Source organism: Callithrix jacchus, chromosome 3 (assembly GCF_049354715.1).
Source record: "Callithrix jacchus isolate 240 chromosome 3, calJac240_pri, whole genome shotgun sequence".
Taxonomy (NCBI): domain Eukaryota; kingdom Metazoa; phylum Chordata; class Mammalia; order Primates; family Cebidae; genus Callithrix; species Callithrix jacchus.
This window is the reverse complement of record NC_133504.1, coordinates 188,387,882-188,408,802: the sequence shown is the minus strand read 5'-3', so window position 1 is coordinate 188,408,802 and position 20,921 is coordinate 188,387,882. Positions and strand designations below refer to the sequence as shown.

Below are 20,921 nucleotides of genomic sequence, written 5' to 3'. Positions count from 1 at the left end.
AGATCTAATGACGGATCTCAAGGCACGGCGAGTTAACAGCCTTGCCGTGGCAGGAGGAAAGGGCAGGTCCCAATGGGCAGGCAGACTCAGGGACCGCCATCCCTACTACCCTTGCCTGAACAGAACGCTCCCAGCCAATGATGGAGCCTTCACAGATGGGCCCTAATGCCCACAAGGGAAGGGACGTGCTTCAGTCGCATCACTGAGAGGGGACTTGGGTTGAGAACAGGATGCCTCGCCCCTTCTGCGTCCCCTCAGTTACATGGCACTTGTGTTCCAGACAAAGTTCCCAGTGGCTGGCATGGGAGCCGGGCAGTTGTGGGCAGAATCACCTATCTGGGCCCCCTGGATTTCTAGGGTGTGTGGGGTGAGGGTGGTTCCCCAGGACTTCAGCTCTCCCCTGAGCCACTGTACTCCTGGCCTCCCGTCCTGGCCCCTCTTGGGAGGAGCTGGTTGCTGCTGGGGTCGGGGAGGGGAGGAGTACCTGCTCCTGCCTCAGTGTACTCACTGTACTCCTGGCCTCCCGTCCTGGCCCCTCTTGGGAGGAGCTGGTTGCTGCTGGGGTCGGGGAGGGGAGGAGTACCTGCTCCTGCCTCAGTGTACTCACTGTACTCCTGGCCTCCCGTCCTGGCCCCTCTTGGGAGGAGCTGGTTGCTGCTGGGGTCGGGGAGGGGAGGAGTACCTGCTCCTGCCTCAGTGTTCCATTGTCTACATTTTCTGTGCTCAACCTTCTTCCCCTTGTTGAAACCTACAAACAGCCCTGGCCCGAGCCAAAAGTCCTTGGCCTCTCCATGCCAGGTTCCCGCGATTCTGCATCCTAAATGCTCCTCCAGGTCAGGCCCCCGGTGGCCATCCTCCTGCTGGCTCCTCCCGACCTCTCTGCAGCCCGCCTTCTGTGGCACCAGGCACACAGTGGGGAATCCTGCTTCTCCCCCTTCCCCGACTCCCTATCCTGCAACCGCGCCCACGCCCTGTGCTGGGCGCCTGACGTCACAGGGGAGCTGGTCACCGTGGGGGCTCGGGCCGGGGACTGCGCCGTGGTGGGCCGCACCACCTCCCCCGGTGCGCCCCCCAGCAGGGCGCCAGCCGGCGAGGAGCGACGGGAGCCTGCGGCGGCTGGCGAGGCGCGGACAGCCCAGGCCCGGAGGCAGAAAACCTGCGCACGAATCCCCGCGGGTGCATGCCTCGCTGAGGGATGCGGGCTCATCCTGCCCGCGCCTGGCCCCCCGCCTCAGTTTCCCTCTCTGTAAACGGGGAAAGAAGAAGGGTTGGCCCAGAAGCTCTTCAGGCGCCTTGTGGCTCCATGACTCCAGGAGAGCTGCACTAAGCTCGCTTTTCCCTGCGCCGCTCTCCTAGCGACTCCCGGGCTTCCAACAGCGGCGGTCCCCACGTCGTCCCGCACGCCGCGGCTACCGCTCTGCAGAGATCTAAGAGCGATTGCGAAAGGCCTCAGCCGCCGACGTCGGTCTGCGCCTGCGCTGGCCGCGGAGCGTACTGGGACGTGTAGTCCGTTCATCCGGCAGCTGGGGCGAGAAGCGGAGGGGTGGGAGCGAGACGCCTACACTTCCCAGGGTGCTCCCGGCCGGGAGCGGGCGCGGGGCGGGGCCGCCAGGAGGGGCGTGACATAGGCGTGGAGTGGGCGTGGCCTGCGCGCGGTGGGGCTGCGGCGGCGCTGCCGGCGGGGTGCGCTAGGAGCCGGCGCGGAGCCGGGGGGCTGGCAGAGGATAGCGCGGGCGCGGCACCTGCGGGCCGGAGTGTCGGGCTGCCCGCCGCAGCGCCGGGCCGCCCCGACTCCGAGCTGCTGCTGAGATGAGTGCAGGTGAGTGCTGGGGGCTGAGGGACCGGCGGGTCCCCGCGCTGGATCGCGGCGCCGCCAGGGCTGGGTGGCATTCGGAGGCTGCACCTGCAACGCCGGGAAAAATTGGACCAGCGGCTCCCCCCAACTTTTGCTCCAGGATTTTGCAGTCCCGAGGGGCCAGAGCGCAGCCCCCTGCCCTGCTCCCGGAGCGCGTAGCTCAGTGGCGCGGGCCGGGGTCCTTTCCCAGCGCGCCGGCTGGCGTGGCTGCGCCGGGCTGTCTGGAAAGCGCCCCTCCTTTGCTTCTCACGGGGGTCCAGGTTGCTCCAGGCTGCAGAAGGCGGCCGGGCGGGGATCCGGGCGGGGGCCTGGGATCGGGGCGAAGGGCCGGGGCCCCAGCAGACCTAGGCACGCAGAGGTGAAATGACAGGCGGGGCTTTGCGGCCGGGGAGCCGCCCTTGCGTGGCTCCGGCAGCGCCTGGGTTAGGGGCGTCAGGCCGACCCTCGGCGCCCGGGACTCTCCGCAGCAGATCTGGGGACCCGGAGCCCGCATGTGTCAGACCCGGCTCCGACCCGATCTCTGCGTGTCTCCAGCCCCTCTCGCCCCTGCGCATCGCATCCCGGCCTTTCCTGCCGCACCCACCCTCCGGGATCTGACGGCCTCTGTGCGGCCTGGAAAAATCCCACAGCGTTGCAGCGCAGCCGGGCCTTGTGCTGTTGGGGAAACTGAGACCTGGAACTGGAGCTCTTGGCGGTGAACCCTGGAGGCCGCCTGAGGATGCCTGGATCTGAGAGCCTCCTGGGGCCCGCACCAGGCTGAGGGCTTGTCGTTGCATTCCCGGCAGGGAACGTCTGTCATCCCATTTTTCAGGGTGTGACCCGAGGCGCACCAGGCTTGAGTCACTTGCTTGGCTCAGGAAGGGGGGCAGGGATTCGAACCCGGTGCTCACAGACTCTTGTGCTCTTTCCTCTAAGCCTGTCTCACCAGGGACTGCAGTATGGCCCTTGGCCATGGTGCAGAAACCAGTGGGACAGCACTTCCCCTAAGAAGATCGACTGGGGAGAGAATGTGCATTTAGTGAAAGCTTCCTGTGCACTGTAGGCATAGAAGGGGGTGGGAGTTGAGGGGCCAGGGACTCCCCTACCTTGGGAGATGGTCTGCCTCCCCCTCCCATCCAAGGAAGGAGGGACTGCGTCGCAGGGAGCCTTTGGGAGTAGCTGAGAGCAGTGGCAGGTGGTTGGGGAGGTCGGAGACAGAACCCTTTGGAGGAGAATTTCTGAAATGGCTAACCTAGTTATCTGGGGGTGGCTGGGGCACCCTGAGACTTGGCAGAACCTCCAGACACATTTATCTAATGGCAGGTGGAGATAATGGCTGGGTGCACCCAGAGTAATTTTATGCCTCCTGTGGCCATAATTGATACCTGTGGTCCCCCTGTCATCAGGGAGAGCTTCTGAAGCAGTGCTGACATCTCTCCTCTGCATCTGTGGCTGCTGTTCCCAGAGAAGGGGTGTGTGGGCACTGGGGCAGCTGGGGGCAGAGACTGGGGTTTGAACTGTGGTACCTGCCTGGTGGTCTTAGGCCTAGGTGGCACCTTCCAGAGCTTAGCTTTCTGACCTGTAAGAGCAGTAGCATTGGTTGCCTGGAGGGGACAAGGTATAATTCGAAGAACCTCATACATGGGAGGCCCTTGGTAGTTTGAGATGGTCATTGCTAGATGGCCAACTCAGCTCAGCCCCTCTGAGTCAGTCCAGCTCTTTGGAACTGGCTGTGTGTGCACGCTCCCAGACACCTGTCGCCCCTGCCCAGCCCTGTCCCCAGCTGATGATGCACACAGCAGGCATTTCCACCCACACAGTCGGGGAGAGCAAACAGCTTGGGCCCTTGTTCCTGGCCTGTGGGCTCTAACGTCCGGCCACTGTGTGTCTGGCAGGACAGGAGCTTCCATCGTCAACAAGGGCAACAAGGGCAGGTCCCCCGTGGTGCTCCCCAGGCCGGCTGGCATCACTGCAGAGCTCAACACTGGGAGGAGTGGCTGAGCATCATCTGGTTCGGTCTCCAGCTGCTCAGATGGACCAGAGGATCAGAGCCCAGGGCAACCTGTCCACCCCTCCTGAGCTGCAGGCTCCCTGTTCCTTTGGGGTATGTGCAGGTCTTCAGTGTCATGACACAGGGTGCCTCCAGGATGACTCGGGTGTGGATCGAGGCCGTGCAGTCGCCTTACTTCTGTTGCATGTTGATTTCAGGTGGCTGGGGTGATTGTTTATATAGCACATGGCAAGGTTGGTGGAGATGACATCCCATACCAGAGAGGCCTGGTGAATCCAATGCCCTGACCATGGGGCTCCCCTGCCTCAGTTTCCCCGGTAGTATGGAGGGCAGGCCTTTAGCTCTGAGTGCAGTGCCAGCTCACACATGGTGAGCCCAGCAGGTGATGATGGGTGTGATGTAGCTTCATCTTACTGTAGCCCACGTGGTCACAAGGGGGCAGCTGGGGGAGGGGTTGAGAAAGGTGCCTGAGCTGGGGCAGGGGGTGGGGTGGGAAGGGATTCCAGTGCCAGGTCTGCCACCAGTGGGCACCAGATCCTTGAGCAAGGCCTGTGCTCTGTCTGAGCCTAGATGTACCACCGGGCAGCTGCTGGGCTGGCAGACTGGATTCCCCCGGGTGGACAGAGGCTCCTGAGGGGTTGTATTAATTTCCTCCCTAACAAAGTACTAAAGACCAGGTGGCTTAACCGGAGCTGGAAGGTCTGTGAGGAATGCTCCAGCCCAAACCCACACCCGCGCAGAGGGCAGACGGAGGCTCAGGGAAGGAAAAGCAGCTGTGCAGGAGCAAGGAGAGGATGTGGCGGAGCCGGAACCTGAGTCCTAGTCCTCGGACTGTGGTCGGCACAGGTCCTAGTATTTGGAACAGACACATTTCTTCTCCTAAGCCAAGAATGGACAATGACGTAGCCACAGAAACATCCACCTCAGCCTTACTAGTGACAACAAAAAGCTAGAAGCCACCAAACCATGGAGGCGAGTGATGGAATAGAGCCATCTGTTCCGCAAAGATGTACAAAATGCCTACTATGAGCTGATAGGTTTGGCTGCGTCCCCACCCACATTTTACCTTGAGTTGTAATAATCCTCACGTGTCAAGGGTGGGGCCAGGTGGAGATCATTGAACGTGGGGCGGTTCCCCATACTGTTCTCGTGGTAGCGATTGAGGCTCACAGTAGCTGATGGCTGTGTAAAGGGGAGTTCCCCTGCACACGCTCTCTTGCCTGCCACCGTGTGAGATGTCCCTTTGTCCCTTCTTTGTCTTCCACTAGGATTGTGAGGCCTCCCGTGCCATGTGGAACGGTGAGTCCATGAAACCTCTTTCCTTTATAAATCACCCAGTCCTGGAATGTCTTCACTGGCAGCATGAGAGCAGACTGATAGACAACCCACACTGCTCCCAGCCCTGGGAATCCGCAACAGACAGAACAACCCCAAATCCATGTTCTCTTGAACTGACATTTTGGGCCATGGGGAAGATATGTATATGAAGTCACTATGCATGTGAAGAATTAGCTACCTTTGTAAAGAATTTCTAATGTTAGGAGGACATGCTTAAGAAAATCAGTTTAATTTAGAAAATGGCTGAGGGCAAAGTTGTATGTCATGTAGGATGTCAGCTCTACAGAAACAGCCAGGGCGGAGCTGTGTGGCAGTGCCCTCGGTGCCCATCTGTAAGTGGTGGGAGAAGGAGCAAAGTTTCCCCCCTTCTCCACCTTTTTACTTTCCATGTGCTTTCCAAGTGTTCTTCATGGTGTTTTCTTTTGTACTAAAAGATTGAATGGAAAGAAGAGAGCACACTCTGCCTCCAGCCCTGAGAAGGGCACGAGCCGGTGGGAACCCATGACTCCGGCAGAGGTCCGGCGGTTCCGTTCTGCAGGGCCACTGTCCATCGTGTGGGATGACGGTGTCTCCCAGCAGTGAGGGAACTTAGCACGGGCCACTGTCCATCGTGTGGGATGACGGTGTCTCCCAGCAGTGAGGGAACTTAGCACGGGCCACTGTCCATCGTGTGGGATGACGGTGTCTCCCAGCAGTGAGGGAACTTAGCACGGGCCACTGTCCATCGTGTGGGATGACGGTGTCTCCCAGCAGTGAGGGAACTTAGCACGGGCCACTGTCCATCGTGTGGGATGACGGTGTCTCCCAGCAGTGAGGGAACTTAGCACGGGCCACTGTCCATCGTTTTCCCTGCCTGACCCACAAATGAGGCACAGCAGAAGCCAGACCCTCCTGACCCAGAAATTCATCTGAGGTTGTATCTGGAGAGAACCACCGTTGTGCAGGCACTGGCAGGCTGTCCTTAGCCTGGTCACCCCCAAGCTCTACCCTGTTCTTCCGTGAGGCGCAGGGTTCCTTCCTAACCTGGCCACCCAAGACCCTTGACTCTATGGTTTCTGTCGATGAGATAGTTTAGGGGTAGATAGGATATTTTCTAGAATCAAGTCTTGAGTTTGATGAACTCTTGGAAAGTCCAATCATACTGTCCCAGAAAAAGGTGTGTGTCTCTGACTCATGGAAAAGCTGCCTGCCCCACCCTGGGCTTCCAGAGGATTGTCCAGGTCATGGGAGACCGCTGAGCTCACCAGAGGAAATTGGCGAGACTGGGAGATGAAGGGGCCTGTCTTGTCACTGGCCCTTTAGGCGGGCACCGCCTGTCCTTGAGGCCGGAACAGGCTGCTGGCCCGATGCCATCGACCAATGCCAGAGCCTGGATTCCATGGCCCCTTTCCTGCAAAGACACTCAGGGGACTTCCTTGCTGCGCCCCTTGGCTGTGCCTCTGCCTGAGTAGGGCTCCGTGAGACCTGCCCTGAAGTGGGGTCTTGGGCTCACACCCAGCTCTGCCACTTGCTAGCATGATCAAAGATCAGACCTTTATGTCCTTCCGTCTGTTGCTGCCTCTCCCCAGGGTCTTGGTAGGGATTGAGGGTGCCATGAGCTGATCACAGAGGTTGTTAAAACAGCTGCGATAGGAAAACGTGGGCCGTGTCCTGGGGTAGCACCCAGTGCTTGCGGCTGATCACACGGCTCCTGCAGTCATCCCCCCATGATGCGGCTGCCCCAGTCCCGGGGAAGCCCGGAAAGAGCGGACCTCCGAGGCTCGCACCCGGCGCAGAGCAACCTGAGTCAAGCAGTCTTAGTTTACTCCAGGAATTTTTCCATCTCCAGGGCTGCTCAGGGTGTCTAGGGTGTCGGGCAGCACCCAGGTGGGACAGGCTTAAATGTCGCAGAGACCTCAGCTCATCAAGTGCTGCACTGGGGCCCTGGGCCAGATGCTCGTGTAGGTTTCCTCCCAGGGTCCTCACAGCACTGCTCAGAGCAGTCCGTGGTATCTCCACCTACGGAAGAGGAAATGCCTGCGAGTCCCATCCAGACCTGGTGTCATGTGACTTGTAAATGGCAGAGCTGGGATTTGAACCCCAGTGTGTCCGACTCAGCCGTAGACATGCATCTCCCCTGCTGGGTGGGCCCTGTCTGCCTGTCCTCCGCCTGTGTGCGTTAGCCGGCCGCGATAGAGGATGTGTTGCTGCCTCATGTGTGGCTGAGTGCTGGTCTGGATACAGCGTGGCCTGTTTGGGGCCGTTACAATGGAGCTTCTTGCTGGAGGTCTCACGTAGCCCACCTTCTCGCCTGGGCCGTGGTGCGTTATTCCCACTTTCCAGGTGCAGGACCTGCCAGCATGGAGCCAGGAGGCAGGATCAGACCCAAACCCGGCTCTGTCTGGTTCCAGGTCTCAGCATCCTATGGGGGTTCCTGCCTGGGGTCATTGCATGGCCCCAGTGATTCACCCTCAGATAGCCTTCCCTTGGCTGAACCTTTCCAAGTGTGAGAGGGCACTCTGGTGCCATAGAAGGCGCACTGGCTTTGGGGCTGGCACACTCGGCCTCCAGCCCCAATTGTTACGTGCTACTTGTGTGTTTCTCCTACTTGTGTGTTTCTCCGAGCAGATTGCTTAACTGCCCTTTTCCTCAGTTTCCTCACATAAAAGGCACAGGTGATGAGAGCTGCTTTTGAGGGTTGCTGTAGATTCAGAGGTGCCGAGTGGGAGTCCAGGGCCTGGGCACAGCAAGCACCAGGGAACAGGCAGGGTGGCCTTTGTCACAGCCATAAATACCCTCCACAGCTCAGGGACAAACCTGACGTCATGCCCCATGGCAGCTGCTGTGGCATCATCAGCCACACCCAAGGCTGGGTTCACAGCTCTCCTCCCCTTTGCTGGCCCTGCTGGCTCCCCTGCCAGCCCCGTCTCAGTCCTGTTTGCAGAGCTGCAGTGAAGCACTGGGAGGACCAGCAGCATCTCCAGAGAGCCACCCAGCTCCCAGTTCTTGTCACAGCATCCTCAGGAGGCGTGGTGTCTTGAGTCATCCGTCCCAGCTCTAAGCTTCATTTTAGCTGCATTCTACTGAGCCGTCCCACCCCAGGCGGCGGCAGCAGCCCCTCCCGCCTCCTGTGTGGAGCTCGGCTCACACCCTGTGCTGGAAGTTCAGGACTTTGGTTTCTCCTTCCTTAGAGTGATGAGTTAGAGACACGATCCAGCAATGTAAGTCCAGCCAGCACATGAAGGAAAGTGCTCAGTGTCACTGCGGCTGGCATGCTGGCTCTGTCCCCGTTGGCTCTGTCCTCAGGGCACGGCGGGACCTGGTGCTGGCTCCCCTGCAAGCCACTTGGGTGGAATGAGAGGGGGTGTTCCGTGAACAGCCATCAAGTGGAGGATGAGGGATAGGTGGAACTCTGTCCTGCCTCAGAGGGGCCTCCTCGTGTGTGCCGGCATTCCAGGTGAAGCGTTCACAGCTTGGCCCCTCTCTGACCCTCTGCTTCTGCGGACCTCAGTGTCCCCAGGATCTCACATGGAAAATGGCATCTGTTGGTGTTGCAGCTGGACATGAAGTGCCCAGGAGGAAGAATTCCAAGCACCATCCAGACCTTCACCCTGGCAGACGAGTTTCAAATGTCCTTGTGATGCTCCAACCCCTTTGCCCTAAAGTGGTCTCCAGTTAGGCTCCCCGAGTAGGTGCTGGGAAACGTGGATGCAGGTGGCTTCCTTGGGAGATGACCCCAGGAAGCACGAGGGCGGGCTGAGGAAGGTGAGATGGGGAAGGGAGGGGAAGCCAGGAAGGGGCATTTGGGCAGGGGGGCACATCTCTAGCAACTGGGGCTCAGTTCCACTGGAAGCCTCTGAATCGCCCCACAGGGAGATCAGCTGTTAGGGGTCTTTCTCCATAGGCCCTGTCCTGTCTGGGCGCAGGGCTGAGTGTGAGGTGCTGGGGAAGCCTCAGCCTGGATCTGGGCCTCCTCTGTGTCCAGCAGTCAGCAGCTCCCCCAGGGGATCAGAGCTCTTCCAGAATGTTCCTCCTGTCCCTCCATGGCTATTTATGAAGCATCTACTATGTGCTGTCTTTGCCCTGTCTTTGCTCTAATTGTGCTGTCCTTGCCCTGATCCCCAAACAGCCCTGCACTCTTCCTGCCGCCTTCTGCCTGCCCCCTCTCCTGGAGTCCCTCCTCCTCTCCTTTCGAGGCTCTGCCAGACTGATGCCACCACAGGAGAGCTTCCGCTGCACCGCTACCGCTGCCTCCTCCTGTTTTCCCTCCCCGCCCTGCCTCCCACCACCCACACCCCCCCCACTTCCACCCACTGCAAGCCCCTTCTCTGCTGAGGAAGGTATGTGTGGTGGACTTTGGTGAGGTGTTTCTCCCTCACAAGGCCAGACCACTGTCCCTTGGTGCCTGCCCACCTGGGCCTCAGGGAACCACGGCAGAGTTCAGGGTTGGTGTTCCGCTGGGCCCTGACTTGTACCCCCTCTCCTGGGATACTGGGGCCTAGGGCTGACTTTTCATGATTAAAGCGCGATTCACACTATAAAGAAAGGATTTTGTGCAGGTTCATGCCTCACTCAGGGAAAAGGCCACCCATGAGTGTCCAGGGGCTGCTACCACCAGTGACCACAAGCTGGGAGGCTTAAAGCAAGAAAAGGTGTTTCCTCCTAGCTCTGGAGGGAGCATTTCAATGTCAATGTCAGAGGCTAAACGGTGCTGGCAGCTCCCGTGGGGGCTCAGGAGAGGCTCAATCCTCACCCCTCCAGCTTCGGTGGCTGCCAGATTCTGAGGTTTGTGGCCACATTGCTCCAATCTTCAAGGCGGTGTTTTCGAACTCTCTCTGCTCCGTCCTCACGAGACACCTCCCTTGCGTGTGTCACCTTCCATCCCTCCTCTCCATGAGGACTCTTGGGATTGCCCTGAGGGCCCGCCCCTGGAATCCAGAATCGTCTCCCCATCTCCAGACCCTTTCTGTAATCACAGCTGCAAAGACCCCTCCCCTTTTAACCATGTCTGTCACAGGTTCTAGCGACTGAGATGTGGGTACCTTCTCGAGAAGGCATTACTCAGCCGGACACAGTCTCTGGGTGCATTCTGCTTCTGTGGCCAATACCTTTGCTTCTCCCCATGGGGTCTCTAGGATGGATGAGACAGTGAGAGTGACCTCCCATGGGATAAAAAAATGTTACTCACTAAATTTAAACATCCTGGGAGCTAGATCCTGTCACAGAGTGCGGACAGGAGTATCAGTTGGTACGATCTTTTGGGGAGCAGGTAGGTGAAATCTATTGAGCCTTAAATACATTCATGCCTTTTGATGGAATATTGCTAGTCCTGGGAATCTCTTCCGAAGAAAGGTTCTGAAACGCAGACAGGAATTCAGAAGTGAAAACGCACTGACTGCAGGGTTACACACTCCGCAGCTAAATGTGCCGCTGCAGAGCAGTGGAAGGACAGCACTGTCCATATCAGCGGTTCTCAAAATTCTAGGGCCTCAGGGCTCAAAACTACTGAGGACCCCAGAGAACTTCTGCTTATGCGCATTTCTTGATATTTGCCGTATTAGAAATTAAAGCAGAAATTTAAAAAAATTGTTGACCGGGCATGGTGGCTCACACCTGTAATCCCAGTGCTTTGGGAGGCCGAGGCGGACAGATCACTTCAGCCCAGGAGTTCAAGACCAGCCTGAGCAACATAGTGATATGTTGCTACAAAAAATAACAAAAATTAGCTAGGCAAGTGCCTAGTCCCAGCTACTCTGGGGGCTGAGGCAGGAGGGTCGCTTGAGCCTGGGAGGTTTAGGCTGCAGTGAGCCATGATTGCACCACTGCACTCCAGCCTGGGTGACAGGGCGAGACCCTGTCTCAAAAATATATATAAATAAATAAAAATTGAAAAATGAAAAATGTGTTAAACTGCAGAAGGACAGCGACCTCTTTGCGTGTTAACGTGAGAGCATTTTTTAGCGGCTGAGGCACTGCCTTACGGCTTTGCCAGTCTCATTGATATCTGGCTTTGCAGGTGACGGCTGGATTCTGATATCCGCCTGGAGTTCAGTCAGTTGTGACATCACATGTCACACAGCCTCTGCAAAACTCCATTGTACACTCAGGAGAGAGTGAGAGTGAAAGGGAAACTATATCTTCGTGTGGCTGTTGAAAGGCTTTTGACCACCGAACCCTGGGTGGGGTCCTGAGGACCTCCAGAGCTCCCCAGACCACACTTTGAGAGCTGCTGATAAAAGATGGGATATTGTGCTTTGAAGATACTGTGAAGCGTGAATAAAATGCATGTTAAGGCTGGCGGCAGACGAAGAATACAGGACAGCACAGAGTCTGCAAAATATGCAGAAAACACCTCAGAAAAAAAATGTGCTGGGATCACGAGCAATTTCCTTTTGTTCCCAATGCTTTGCTGTTCTGTGTTTTTACTGCTTATTCATTATAAGGTCATGGCAGTGGCGGGTTTGCTCAATACTAGGTCTCAAGGACACTCCATTAGAAAGCAGCTGTCAGCCTCCCCGGCAGCTGGCCAGGTCCTCTTGCTCTGAGATCCTCTCTTTTGGGAGGTGAACTTTCACTGTTGAGCTAGGGCTGAGTGGTATTGACATGTTACAAGCACAAGGATCTTGTGTGTGTGTGTGTGTGTGTGTGTGTGTGTGTGTGTGTACACGAGAGTGTTTTTGGGGATAATGGGATAATTTAGTCTACAGTTACAAAAGAGAGGCAGTTCTTCTCTGGAGCACAATCCCTGGTTGCCAATGAGAAATTAGGAGCTGGCCTGAGATTTCATGTCCTCAGCAGGAACGCAGGCAGCCAGCAGGGCTCCGGCAGAGAGCTAAATATATCCTGGGTGTGCTGGCAACCTCAGGAACCCCCGGCCGCTGACCAGAGTGGGACCCAAAGGGAGCGACTGATTTGTCTAATAAAAATCAATACCTGGCAGGGTGCTGTGGCTCATGCCTATAATCCCAGCACTTTGGGAGACCAAGGTGGGCAGATCGTCTGAAGTCAGGAGTTCAAGATCAGCACCTCTACTAAAAATATATAAATTAGCTCGGTGTGGTGGCACACGCCTGTAATCCCAGCTACTCGGGAGGCTGAGGCCGGTGAATTGCTTGAATCCAGGAGGCGGAGGTTGCAGTGAGCCGGGATCGAGACACTGCAGTCCAGCCTGGGCAACAGAGTGAGGCTCTGTCTCAAAAATAAATAAATAAATAATCAACACCTGCCATTTACAGAGCACCTAGCAACACCGGGCATGGGAGCAAGGCTGCACAGGTTGGTCTCCGACACCACAGATCCCAGCGGGTTGATTTTACTGCTCCCAATGTGCAGATGAGGGTGCTTGGAAAGGACAGGAGGTGTGGCCCGCCCCAGGTCACACGGCTGGTAAAGATGGGAGGTGGGCTTCCCGCTGGCCTGTCTGGCTCTCAGACGCCCACCCAGTGCCGCCGCCTCCCCAGAGTGTGTCTCCCCATGGGTTCTTTCGCAGTGAGTTCAGCATCTGATAAAAAACATCCCTTTTGTTGATGGTGCGTTTTTATGCTTTCGGAAGAGCTCACGCTTCTTGATGAAGGGCTGCCCAGCATCTGGTAAAGAACAGCAGCATAGCGGGGTCAGAGCACTGGCTGAGCGCTGGGAGCGTCACTTCTGTGAGTCCTCTTGACACCGGGTGGGGGGGTCGGGAGCTGTGACTCCCCATTTTACAGGTAGAAACATAGAAGCAAAGTGACACGGAGAAACCTGCTCCACCTCACCTGCCGGGCTGGCACCTTGTGTCCTTCTGACCCTGCGCTCAGCCGAGTGGCACCCTCCCTCCCTCCATAATCTGCATTAAATGTGGGTCAGCTTTCAGTGAGGCTTTCTGTGAGCCTCCTCTCAGCTCAGCTCAGCTCGGGAGTCGTTTTGAGACAGAGTGAGGCTCTGTCTCAAAAATAAATAAATAAATAATCAACACCTGCCATTTACAGAGCACCTAGCAACACCGGGCATGGGAGCAAGGCTGCACAGGTTGGTCTCCGACACCACAGATCCCAGCGGGTTGATTTTACTGCTCCCAATGTGCAGATGAGGGTGCTTGGAAAGGACAGGAGGTGTGGCCCGCCCCAGGTCACACGGCTGGTCACTTCTGTGAGTCCTCTTGACACCGGGTGGGGGGGTCGGGAGCTGTGACTCCCCATTTTACAGGTAGAAACATAGAAGCAAAGTGACACGGAGAAACCTGCTCCACCTCACCTGCCGGGCTGGCACCTTGTGTCCTTCTGACCCTGCGCTCAGCCGAGTGGCACCCTCCCTCCCTCCATAATCTGCATTAAATGTGGGTCAGCTTTCAGTGAGGCTTTCTGTGAGCCTCCTCTCAGCTCAGCTCAGCTCGGGAGTCGTTTTGAGACAGAGTGAGGCTCTGTCTCAAAAATAAATAATTAAATAATCAACACCTGCCATTTACAGAGCACCTAGCAACACCGGGCATGGGAGCAAGGCTGCACAGGTTGGTCTCCGACACCACAGATCCCAGCGGGTTGATTTTACTGCTCCCAATGTGCAGATGAGGGTGCTTGGAAAGGACAGGAGGTGTGGCCCGCCCCAGGTCACACGGCTGGTAAAGATGGGAGGTGGGCTTCCCGCTGGCCTGTCTGGCTCTCAGACGCCCACCCAGTGCCGCCGCCTCCCCAGAGTGTGTCTCCCCATGGGTTCTTTCGCAGTGAGTTCAGCATCTGATAAAAAACATCCCTTTTGTTGATGGTGCGTTTTTATGCTTTCGGAAGAGCTCACGCTTCTTGATGAAGGGCTGCCCAGCATCTGGTAAAGAACAGCAGCATAGCGGGGTCAGAGCACTGGCTGAGCGCTGGGAGCGTCACTTCTGTGAGTCCTCTTGACACCGGGTGGGGGGGTCGGGAGCTGTGACTCCCCATTTTACAGGTAGAAACATAGAAGCAAAGTGACACGGAGAAACCTGCTCCACCTCACCTGCCGGGCTGGCACCTTGTGTCCTTCTGACCCTGCGCTCAGCCGAGTGGCACCCTCCCTCCCTCCATAATCTGCATTAAATGTGGGTCAGCTTTCAGTGAGGCTTTCTGTGAGCCTCCTCTCAGCTCAGCTCAGCTCGGGAGTCGTTTGATGTGCTGTCTGTGTATTTGTGATTCTCCTTCGCGCCTTGCCCTTCAAATGGAGCAGGTCCCTCAGAGGCGGCCCTGGGGCATAGGGGCAGCGTCGTCACCGGGGAGCCACAGGGGTGGCTGCGGATTGTGGAAGCAACTTAGAAACTCTCTCTTCTTCCTTAGAATGACCCACAGCCTCCTAGGAGGTTGACAACTTGGAAGATTTTGCTGGAAACTGGGATTTTATTGGGAATTTCTGCCCCAGCACCAGCAGCTGCTTCCCCGCTGAGGCTCTGCTTGGAGCTTTGATTGCTTCCCTTCCCCCAGCTTGGCCAGGCACCCCTGGGGCCCAGCAGGAGATCCCAACAGGACTTCACTCTGTGGGGAGGGCGGGACCGCCAGGCTACAGCCAGCCCCTCCTCGGTGTTGACCTGGGCAGCTCCCAAGAGGCAGCCTTCAGGGCGGCTGTGGTTTCTCCCTGGACCTGAGGCCTCCCCTCCAAGCACCTGTTCCCTCAATGAGGACCTGCCTCTCCCTGAGGAGGCCGACATCAGGAAGGACCCCCCACAGAAGACCCCCCAGCCTGCTGCAGAGCCCCACCCCCAGTCTCACGAGCAGCTGTGTCCTCTAACAGGCAGCACGAAGCATCCACAGGCGTGGCGGGAAGGCGTGGTGTGTCCCCTGCAGCTTGTGGCTCCTCTGGCCAGGCACTGGGGCCATTCTTCCCTCCAGGAGCACCCAGCCACTGAAGAGGGCACACAGCAAGTGATGACAACACACCAGAGAAAGCGCTTCTCAGGGAGGGAGGCTGTGGGGACAGAGAGAAGGTGAACCTGGCCTGAGAGAGAAATCCTGGCAGGATTCCTGAAGGAGGTGACATCCAACCAAGTAGGAGTTAGCAAGACAAAGCAGAGGGAGAAGGCACCTGACAGCAGGGACAGCTGGTGCAGAGTCCCTGAGATGGGAGGGAGGGGGTGTCTCTGAGGAACTTTACCTATGCCCTGACCTTAGGCCCTGGATAGGGTGCAGGGTGCAGGGCTCCACAGTGCTGTCTGCCTTTTGCCCACTGCAGTCCTCCAATACCTCCCACAGCACGTGACTGGTAGTACACGCCCAGCGACAGTGCAGGGAACCCCGCCTCGGGGGCCTGGGAGTCAGTGTCTGGGGGAGGCTCTTTCCTTAGAGGGGTGGATGGAGACCCCTGATGGCACAACATGCAGATGCCCGGGCCTCAGCCTGGGATGCTGTGATAGAGGCTGGGCAGGCCCCAGGAGATGCATTTGCAGAAGCCCCACCCTCCAGCCTGCCTCCCCTCCCCTCCCTGCCCCAGCTGGGGCACTATTGACATTGACACTCCTTTCAAAATTTTTAGCCATGAAGGGAGGGGAGAAGGACAAGGGCCGGTATGTCCAGGGTCAAGGGAGGACTGGATCTCAGCAGGTGGGAAGGTGGGGTGGCTGCAGTGGGGAGGGAGGCTGGCTGAGAGTGTTCAGGGAGCGGTGCCGAGGCTCCGTGACTGGTAGTACATGCCCAGCGACAGTGCAGGGAACCCCACCTCGGGGGCCTGGGAGAGTGTTCAGCGTCCCTGTGCCTGCCCGCTTATTCACTGAGCTATCTTCTTGTCCTCCCCCTTCTCCAGACCTGAGGTTCCTCAAGGGCCGGGCCAGGCTGATGTCCTCATTGGGGGCTCATTGATCAGAAAGGGATGGTGGTGTCCTCGGGGAGGGCAGGGTCCAGAGAGGGGACAATCTGAGCTACGCAATTGCAGGAAGTGGCCCCTTTGTCCCACCGTGCAGGGGAGAATGAGGGACATCAGGGCGAGGCTGCTGATTTGGAAGCCCTGATTCCGCCTCTGTGCCCAGCTGGTGGCCACAGCCACATGTCAGGGATGCCACCGCTCATGAGGCGCCACTCAGCAGCTGACCCCAGCAAGCCTGGGCAGCCCACTCACAGCCCTTGCCATAATTTCACTCTAAGTGGAGGGCTGGGGTGGGACACCTGTTTTGAGGCTTGGCAGCATCTTGTTCAAGCTGGTAGCTCTTTAGCTCCTGGGCCCGGGAGGCGATGGGGAAGCCGGGTGACCAGGATGCCCTCTGTGCCTGAAGGTGGAGAGTCGTCATAATGGACTCCGTCAACGCACCCCCTGGGCATTGGGCCCTCGGTGCTGGCCCCAGGGGTAATGTTGGGGCAGTGAGGTGGGGCAGAGTCCCTGCCCTCAGGCAGTGTGGGCAGCAGGAGAGACCATCTGGGAGCAGGCAGTCACAGCAGTCAGGGGCAGCGCCATACAGACTTCGAGACCCAGACACTCTGGGAGGGGCTCGAGCCGGCGTGGAGACCCTGACAGCGTCCCAGCCCTTGCTGTCCCAGTTCTGGGAAAGAGGGTTAGTTATGCCAGGAATAGAACCCTCTGGCTCCCATGGCACCACCAGACTCAGGGCACCTCGACCAGCTGCAGCCCTAGAGGCTGGGCTTGCAGCTGGAGGGAGGTGTGCTGGGCACAGCACTCTGCTGGCCCCAGGATGACAGGGCCAAGCAGCCTGTTCCCCTCTGCACCCGTGGCTAGGTTTTCCGGCGGGCTCCTGCGTGGAGCAGGGAGCCCCTCCCCATCTTCTGAGCTCCAGGGTGCACGTATTCTTTCTCCACTCAAAGCGCAGGTGGAGTATTTGGCCCCACGTAGGTGGACAAACACACCTAGATGCAGTGTGGCCAGTAGCCCTGGGTGCAGAGTCTCCTTTTACTTAGGTCTCCTGGGGGCAGACCTGCACATAAACCCACTCCGAATGTCAAGCATAACTGGCTGGTATTAGGAGCAGGTGTAGGTGCTCACGCCTATAATCCCAGCGCTTTGGGAGGCCGAGGCAGGAGGATCACTTGAGGCCAGGAATTTGCGAGTAGCCCAGGCAACATACCAAGACCCCATCTCTACAAAACAGAAACTAAAAAGTATAATCTATGCTTGGTACGAAGCATGACCTCCCTTCCCCTTTTATGGAAGTTGAATTATTCAGATGTTGGTAAATGTGTTTGGCAAGGCTGTTCCCTGGTGCCTGAGCTTCAGGCGCATGGAAACCGGCAGCAGGGAAAGCTATGACAGAAGTGGGTGTGGCTGTGGTGTGCAGAGGAGGAAGAGGGGCTGTAATTGACCACAGGTCATGTCTGGGGCCTGGACGTGTGGGTCTTATAATCCATAAGATTATAGCTTTTGTTTGGTCTGGGCCAGGCACCCCCATGTTTGTGATCTCTTTAGAGTGATTCCAGAATTCCTAGAAATGCTTAGGGCTCTGGGGGTTGTGGAGAGGGGATGGCCAAGGTCACATAGCCAGGAAGAGACAAGGCTGTGATTTGAGCTCAGGGCTGTCTGTTCCAAGTCCCGGGCCCTTCCCACTACCTGGGGATGACTTGCAGGATGGCGAGAATATCTGAACAGGTGAGGCTAAGGCAAGGGTAGGCTGGGTCTGGAGGCATAGGCAGGGCCCACCTGAGCCTGAGGTCAGGTTCAGTGGCCTTGGAAAGCAGCCCATGGCTGCAGGCTTTGACGTGGATTTGAGTGAGGACAGAGTTCTAGAAAAACACTGTTCACACGCCCCAGGCTTCATCTGCATTGTTTCAGCTTCTAACTCTTCAAAGTTCTTCTTGGCTGCCAACTCCCTGCCTAGAACCCCGCCCTGACCCAGAAGCTGGGGGAGACACACTCTTTCCCGAATATCATCAGCCCTTTCCCTCCTTCCATGTATCTGGGTGCCGCTCTCTGCCGGCCTCCATGGGACCTTCGGGAGCCCCGAGCCTCCCTGGCCCTCGTGTGTGTTCTCTGGGGTTGATTTTATCATCGTTGTTTTCATCAGTAACAGCGGCCATGGGAATAATGGTGCCGCAGACAGAATGCTTGTTCATTTTTGAAGGGGCAGCTAGTTAAAGAGAGGCCACATGTGGCCCCACCTGCAGACAAGGCCCCACCACTGCCGCCTTTCCCCTACCAGGCTTCCAAGCCTCCAGGTGGTGCACAGTGTGGTCCTCCTCCTGCACTGTTTCACCAAGTTCCCACCTGGCATGAAATCCCTGCCATGGCTGATTCCTCGGCTGCCATGTGGGATCCCCCTGCGTGGCTCCCATGGTGTGCCTGACCGTGCTCTCTCTTTCCTTCACCACATGGGGAGCAGTTATTTTGTTTTGTACTTTTTTTCTTAATTTTATTTTAAGTTCGGGCATACATGTGCAGGACATACAGGTTTGTTACATAGGTAAACGTGTGCCGTGGTGGTTTGCCACACCTATTAATCCATCACCTAGGTATTAAACCCCACATGCATTAGCTATTTATCGTGATGCTCTCCCTCCCCTGACCCCTCCGACAGGCCCTGGTGTGAGCTGTTCCCCTCCCTGTGTCCATGTGTTCTCACTGTTCAGTTCTCACTTATGAGTGAGAACATGCGGTGTTTGGTTTTCTGTTCCTGTGTTTGTTTGCTGAGGATGATGGCTTCCAGCTCCATCCATGTCCCTGCAAAGGACATGATCTCATTCCTTTTTATGGCTGCATAGTATTCCATGGTGTGGATGTACCATATTTCCTTTATCCAGTCTCTCACTGATGGGCATTTGGGTTGATTCCATGCCTTCACTATTGTGAACAGTGCTGCAATGAACACACACATACGTGTGTCTTTATAGCAGAATGACTTATAGTCCTTTGGGTATATACCCAGTAATGGGATTGCTGGGTCAAATGGTATTTCCGGTTCTGGATCGTTGAAGAAGCACCACACTGTCTTCCACAATGGCTGAACTAATTTGCACTCCCACCAACAGTGTAAAAGCGTTCCTGTTTCTCCACAGCCTCACCGGCATCTGTTGTCTCCTGACTTTTTAATAATCGCCGTTCTGACGGACATGAGACGGCACCTCATTGTGGGTTTGGTTTGCATTTCTCGAATGATCATTGATGTTGGGGTTTCTTCATGTTTCTTGGCTGCATAAATGTCTTCTTTTGAGAAGGGTCTGTTCGTATCTTTTGCCCACTTTTTGATGGGGTTGTTTTTTTCTTGCTAAATTTATTTAAGTTTCTTGTGGATTCTGGATATGACCTTTATCAGATTGCAGAAGTTTTCTCCCGTTCCACAGGTTGTCTGTTCACTCTGACAGTAGTTTCTTGGGTTTGTTTGTTTGTTTGTTTGTTTGTTTTTTGAGATGGAGTTTAGCTTTTGTCACCCAGGCTGGAGTGCAATGGCTCGATCTCAGCTCACTGCAACCTCCACCTCGTGGGGTCAAGCAGTTCTCCTGCCTCAGCCTCCCGAGGAGCTGGGATTCCAAGTGCCCACCATCAAACCCGGCCAATTTTTGTACTTTTAGTAGAGACAGGGTTTCTCCATGTTGGCCAGGCTGGTCTTGAACTCCTCAAGTGATCCACCCACCTCGGCCTCCCGAAGTGCTAGGATTACAGGCATGCACCACCAGCCCAGCCTCTGATGATAGTTTCTTCTGCGGTGCAGAAGCTCTTTAGTTTAATTAGGTCCAATTTGCCAATTTTTGCTTCTGTTGCAATTGGTTTGGATGTTTCTGTCATGAAATCTTTGCTCATGCCTGTGTCCTGAATGGTATTATCTAGATTTTCTTCTAAGATTTTTACAGTTTTGGACTTTACATTTAAGTCTTTAATTCATCTTGAGTTAATTTTTGTATAAGGTGTAAGGAAGGTGTCCAGTTCCAATTTTCTGCATGTGGCTAGCCAGTTTTCCCAGCACCATTTATTAAATAGGGAATTCTTTCCCCATTGCTTATTTTTGTGAAGTTTATTGAAGATCAAATGGTTGTATATGTGTGGTCTTATTTCTGAGATCTCTATTCTGTTCCATTGGTCTGTGTGCCTGTTTTTGTACCAGTAGCATGCTGTTTTGGTTACTGTAGCTTTATAGTATAGTTTGAAGTCAGGTAGCATGATGCCTCCAGCTTTGGTCTTTTTGCTTAGGATTGTCTTGGCTATATAGGCTCCTTTTTGGTTCCATATGATTGCTTTGTAATTTTAAATTTTATTTATTTACCATTTTAACCATTTGTAAGTATGTCATTCAGTGGCATTAAGTCCATTCACATGGTTGAATGATGATGCAGCCATCATCACCATCCATCTATAGAACCTTTTTTATCTCCCTAAATTGAGGCTGTGTTCCCATTATGCACATACTCCCCATTCTCCCCACCCAGCCCCTGGCACCCCCATTCTTTCTGTCCCTGTGGATTCAAGGACTCTAGGAGCCTCCTATCAGTGGATTCCTGCACAATTTGCTTTCTGTGAATGGGATTTCACTCAGTGTAATGTCTTCAAGGGTCATCGTATTATAGCCTGTGTCAGAATTCCCTTCCTTTTTAAGGCTGAATAATATTCCACGGAATCTCTAGGCCACATTTTTTTATGGATTCATTTGCCAAAGGACAACTGGGCGGCTTCTGCCTCTTGGCTGTTGTGAATGTTGGCATGCGGGTATCTCCTAGGGAGCCTGCTTTCTGCTCTTGGGGTAGAGACCCAGAAAGTGGGACTGCCGGATCAACGGCCATTCTTTGTCTACGTTTTCAAGGGCCCACCCTGCTTTTCCTCAGTGGCTGCACCATTTGACACTTGGTGGGGGTGTTTTGAAGGCAGGACCATGTCAGGCTGGCCTGTGAGCCCTGTGCA

The 20,921-nt window shown here is 56.0% G+C and overlaps 1 protein-coding gene across 50 annotated transcripts in view; it reads left to right on the top strand.

The window, feature by feature from the left end:
• The first annotated feature begins 1,650 nt into the window (after positions 1-1,650).
• Positions 1,651-20,921, top strand: part of ABLIM2 (actin binding LIM protein family member 2) — a 191,492-nt gene continuing 172,221 nt past the window's right edge. For all 50 annotated transcript variants that reach the window (XR_013533217.1, XR_013533216.1, XR_013533215.1 and 47 more), the window contains exon 1: positions 1,651-1,819. Coding sequence is in view for 13 of the 50 variants with exons in the window: in XM_078367637.1 (XP_078223763.1) it covers positions 1,810-1,819 (10 nt within the window). In the remaining 37 variants the exon portion in view is untranslated. The remainder of the gene's footprint in view (positions 1,820-20,921) is intronic.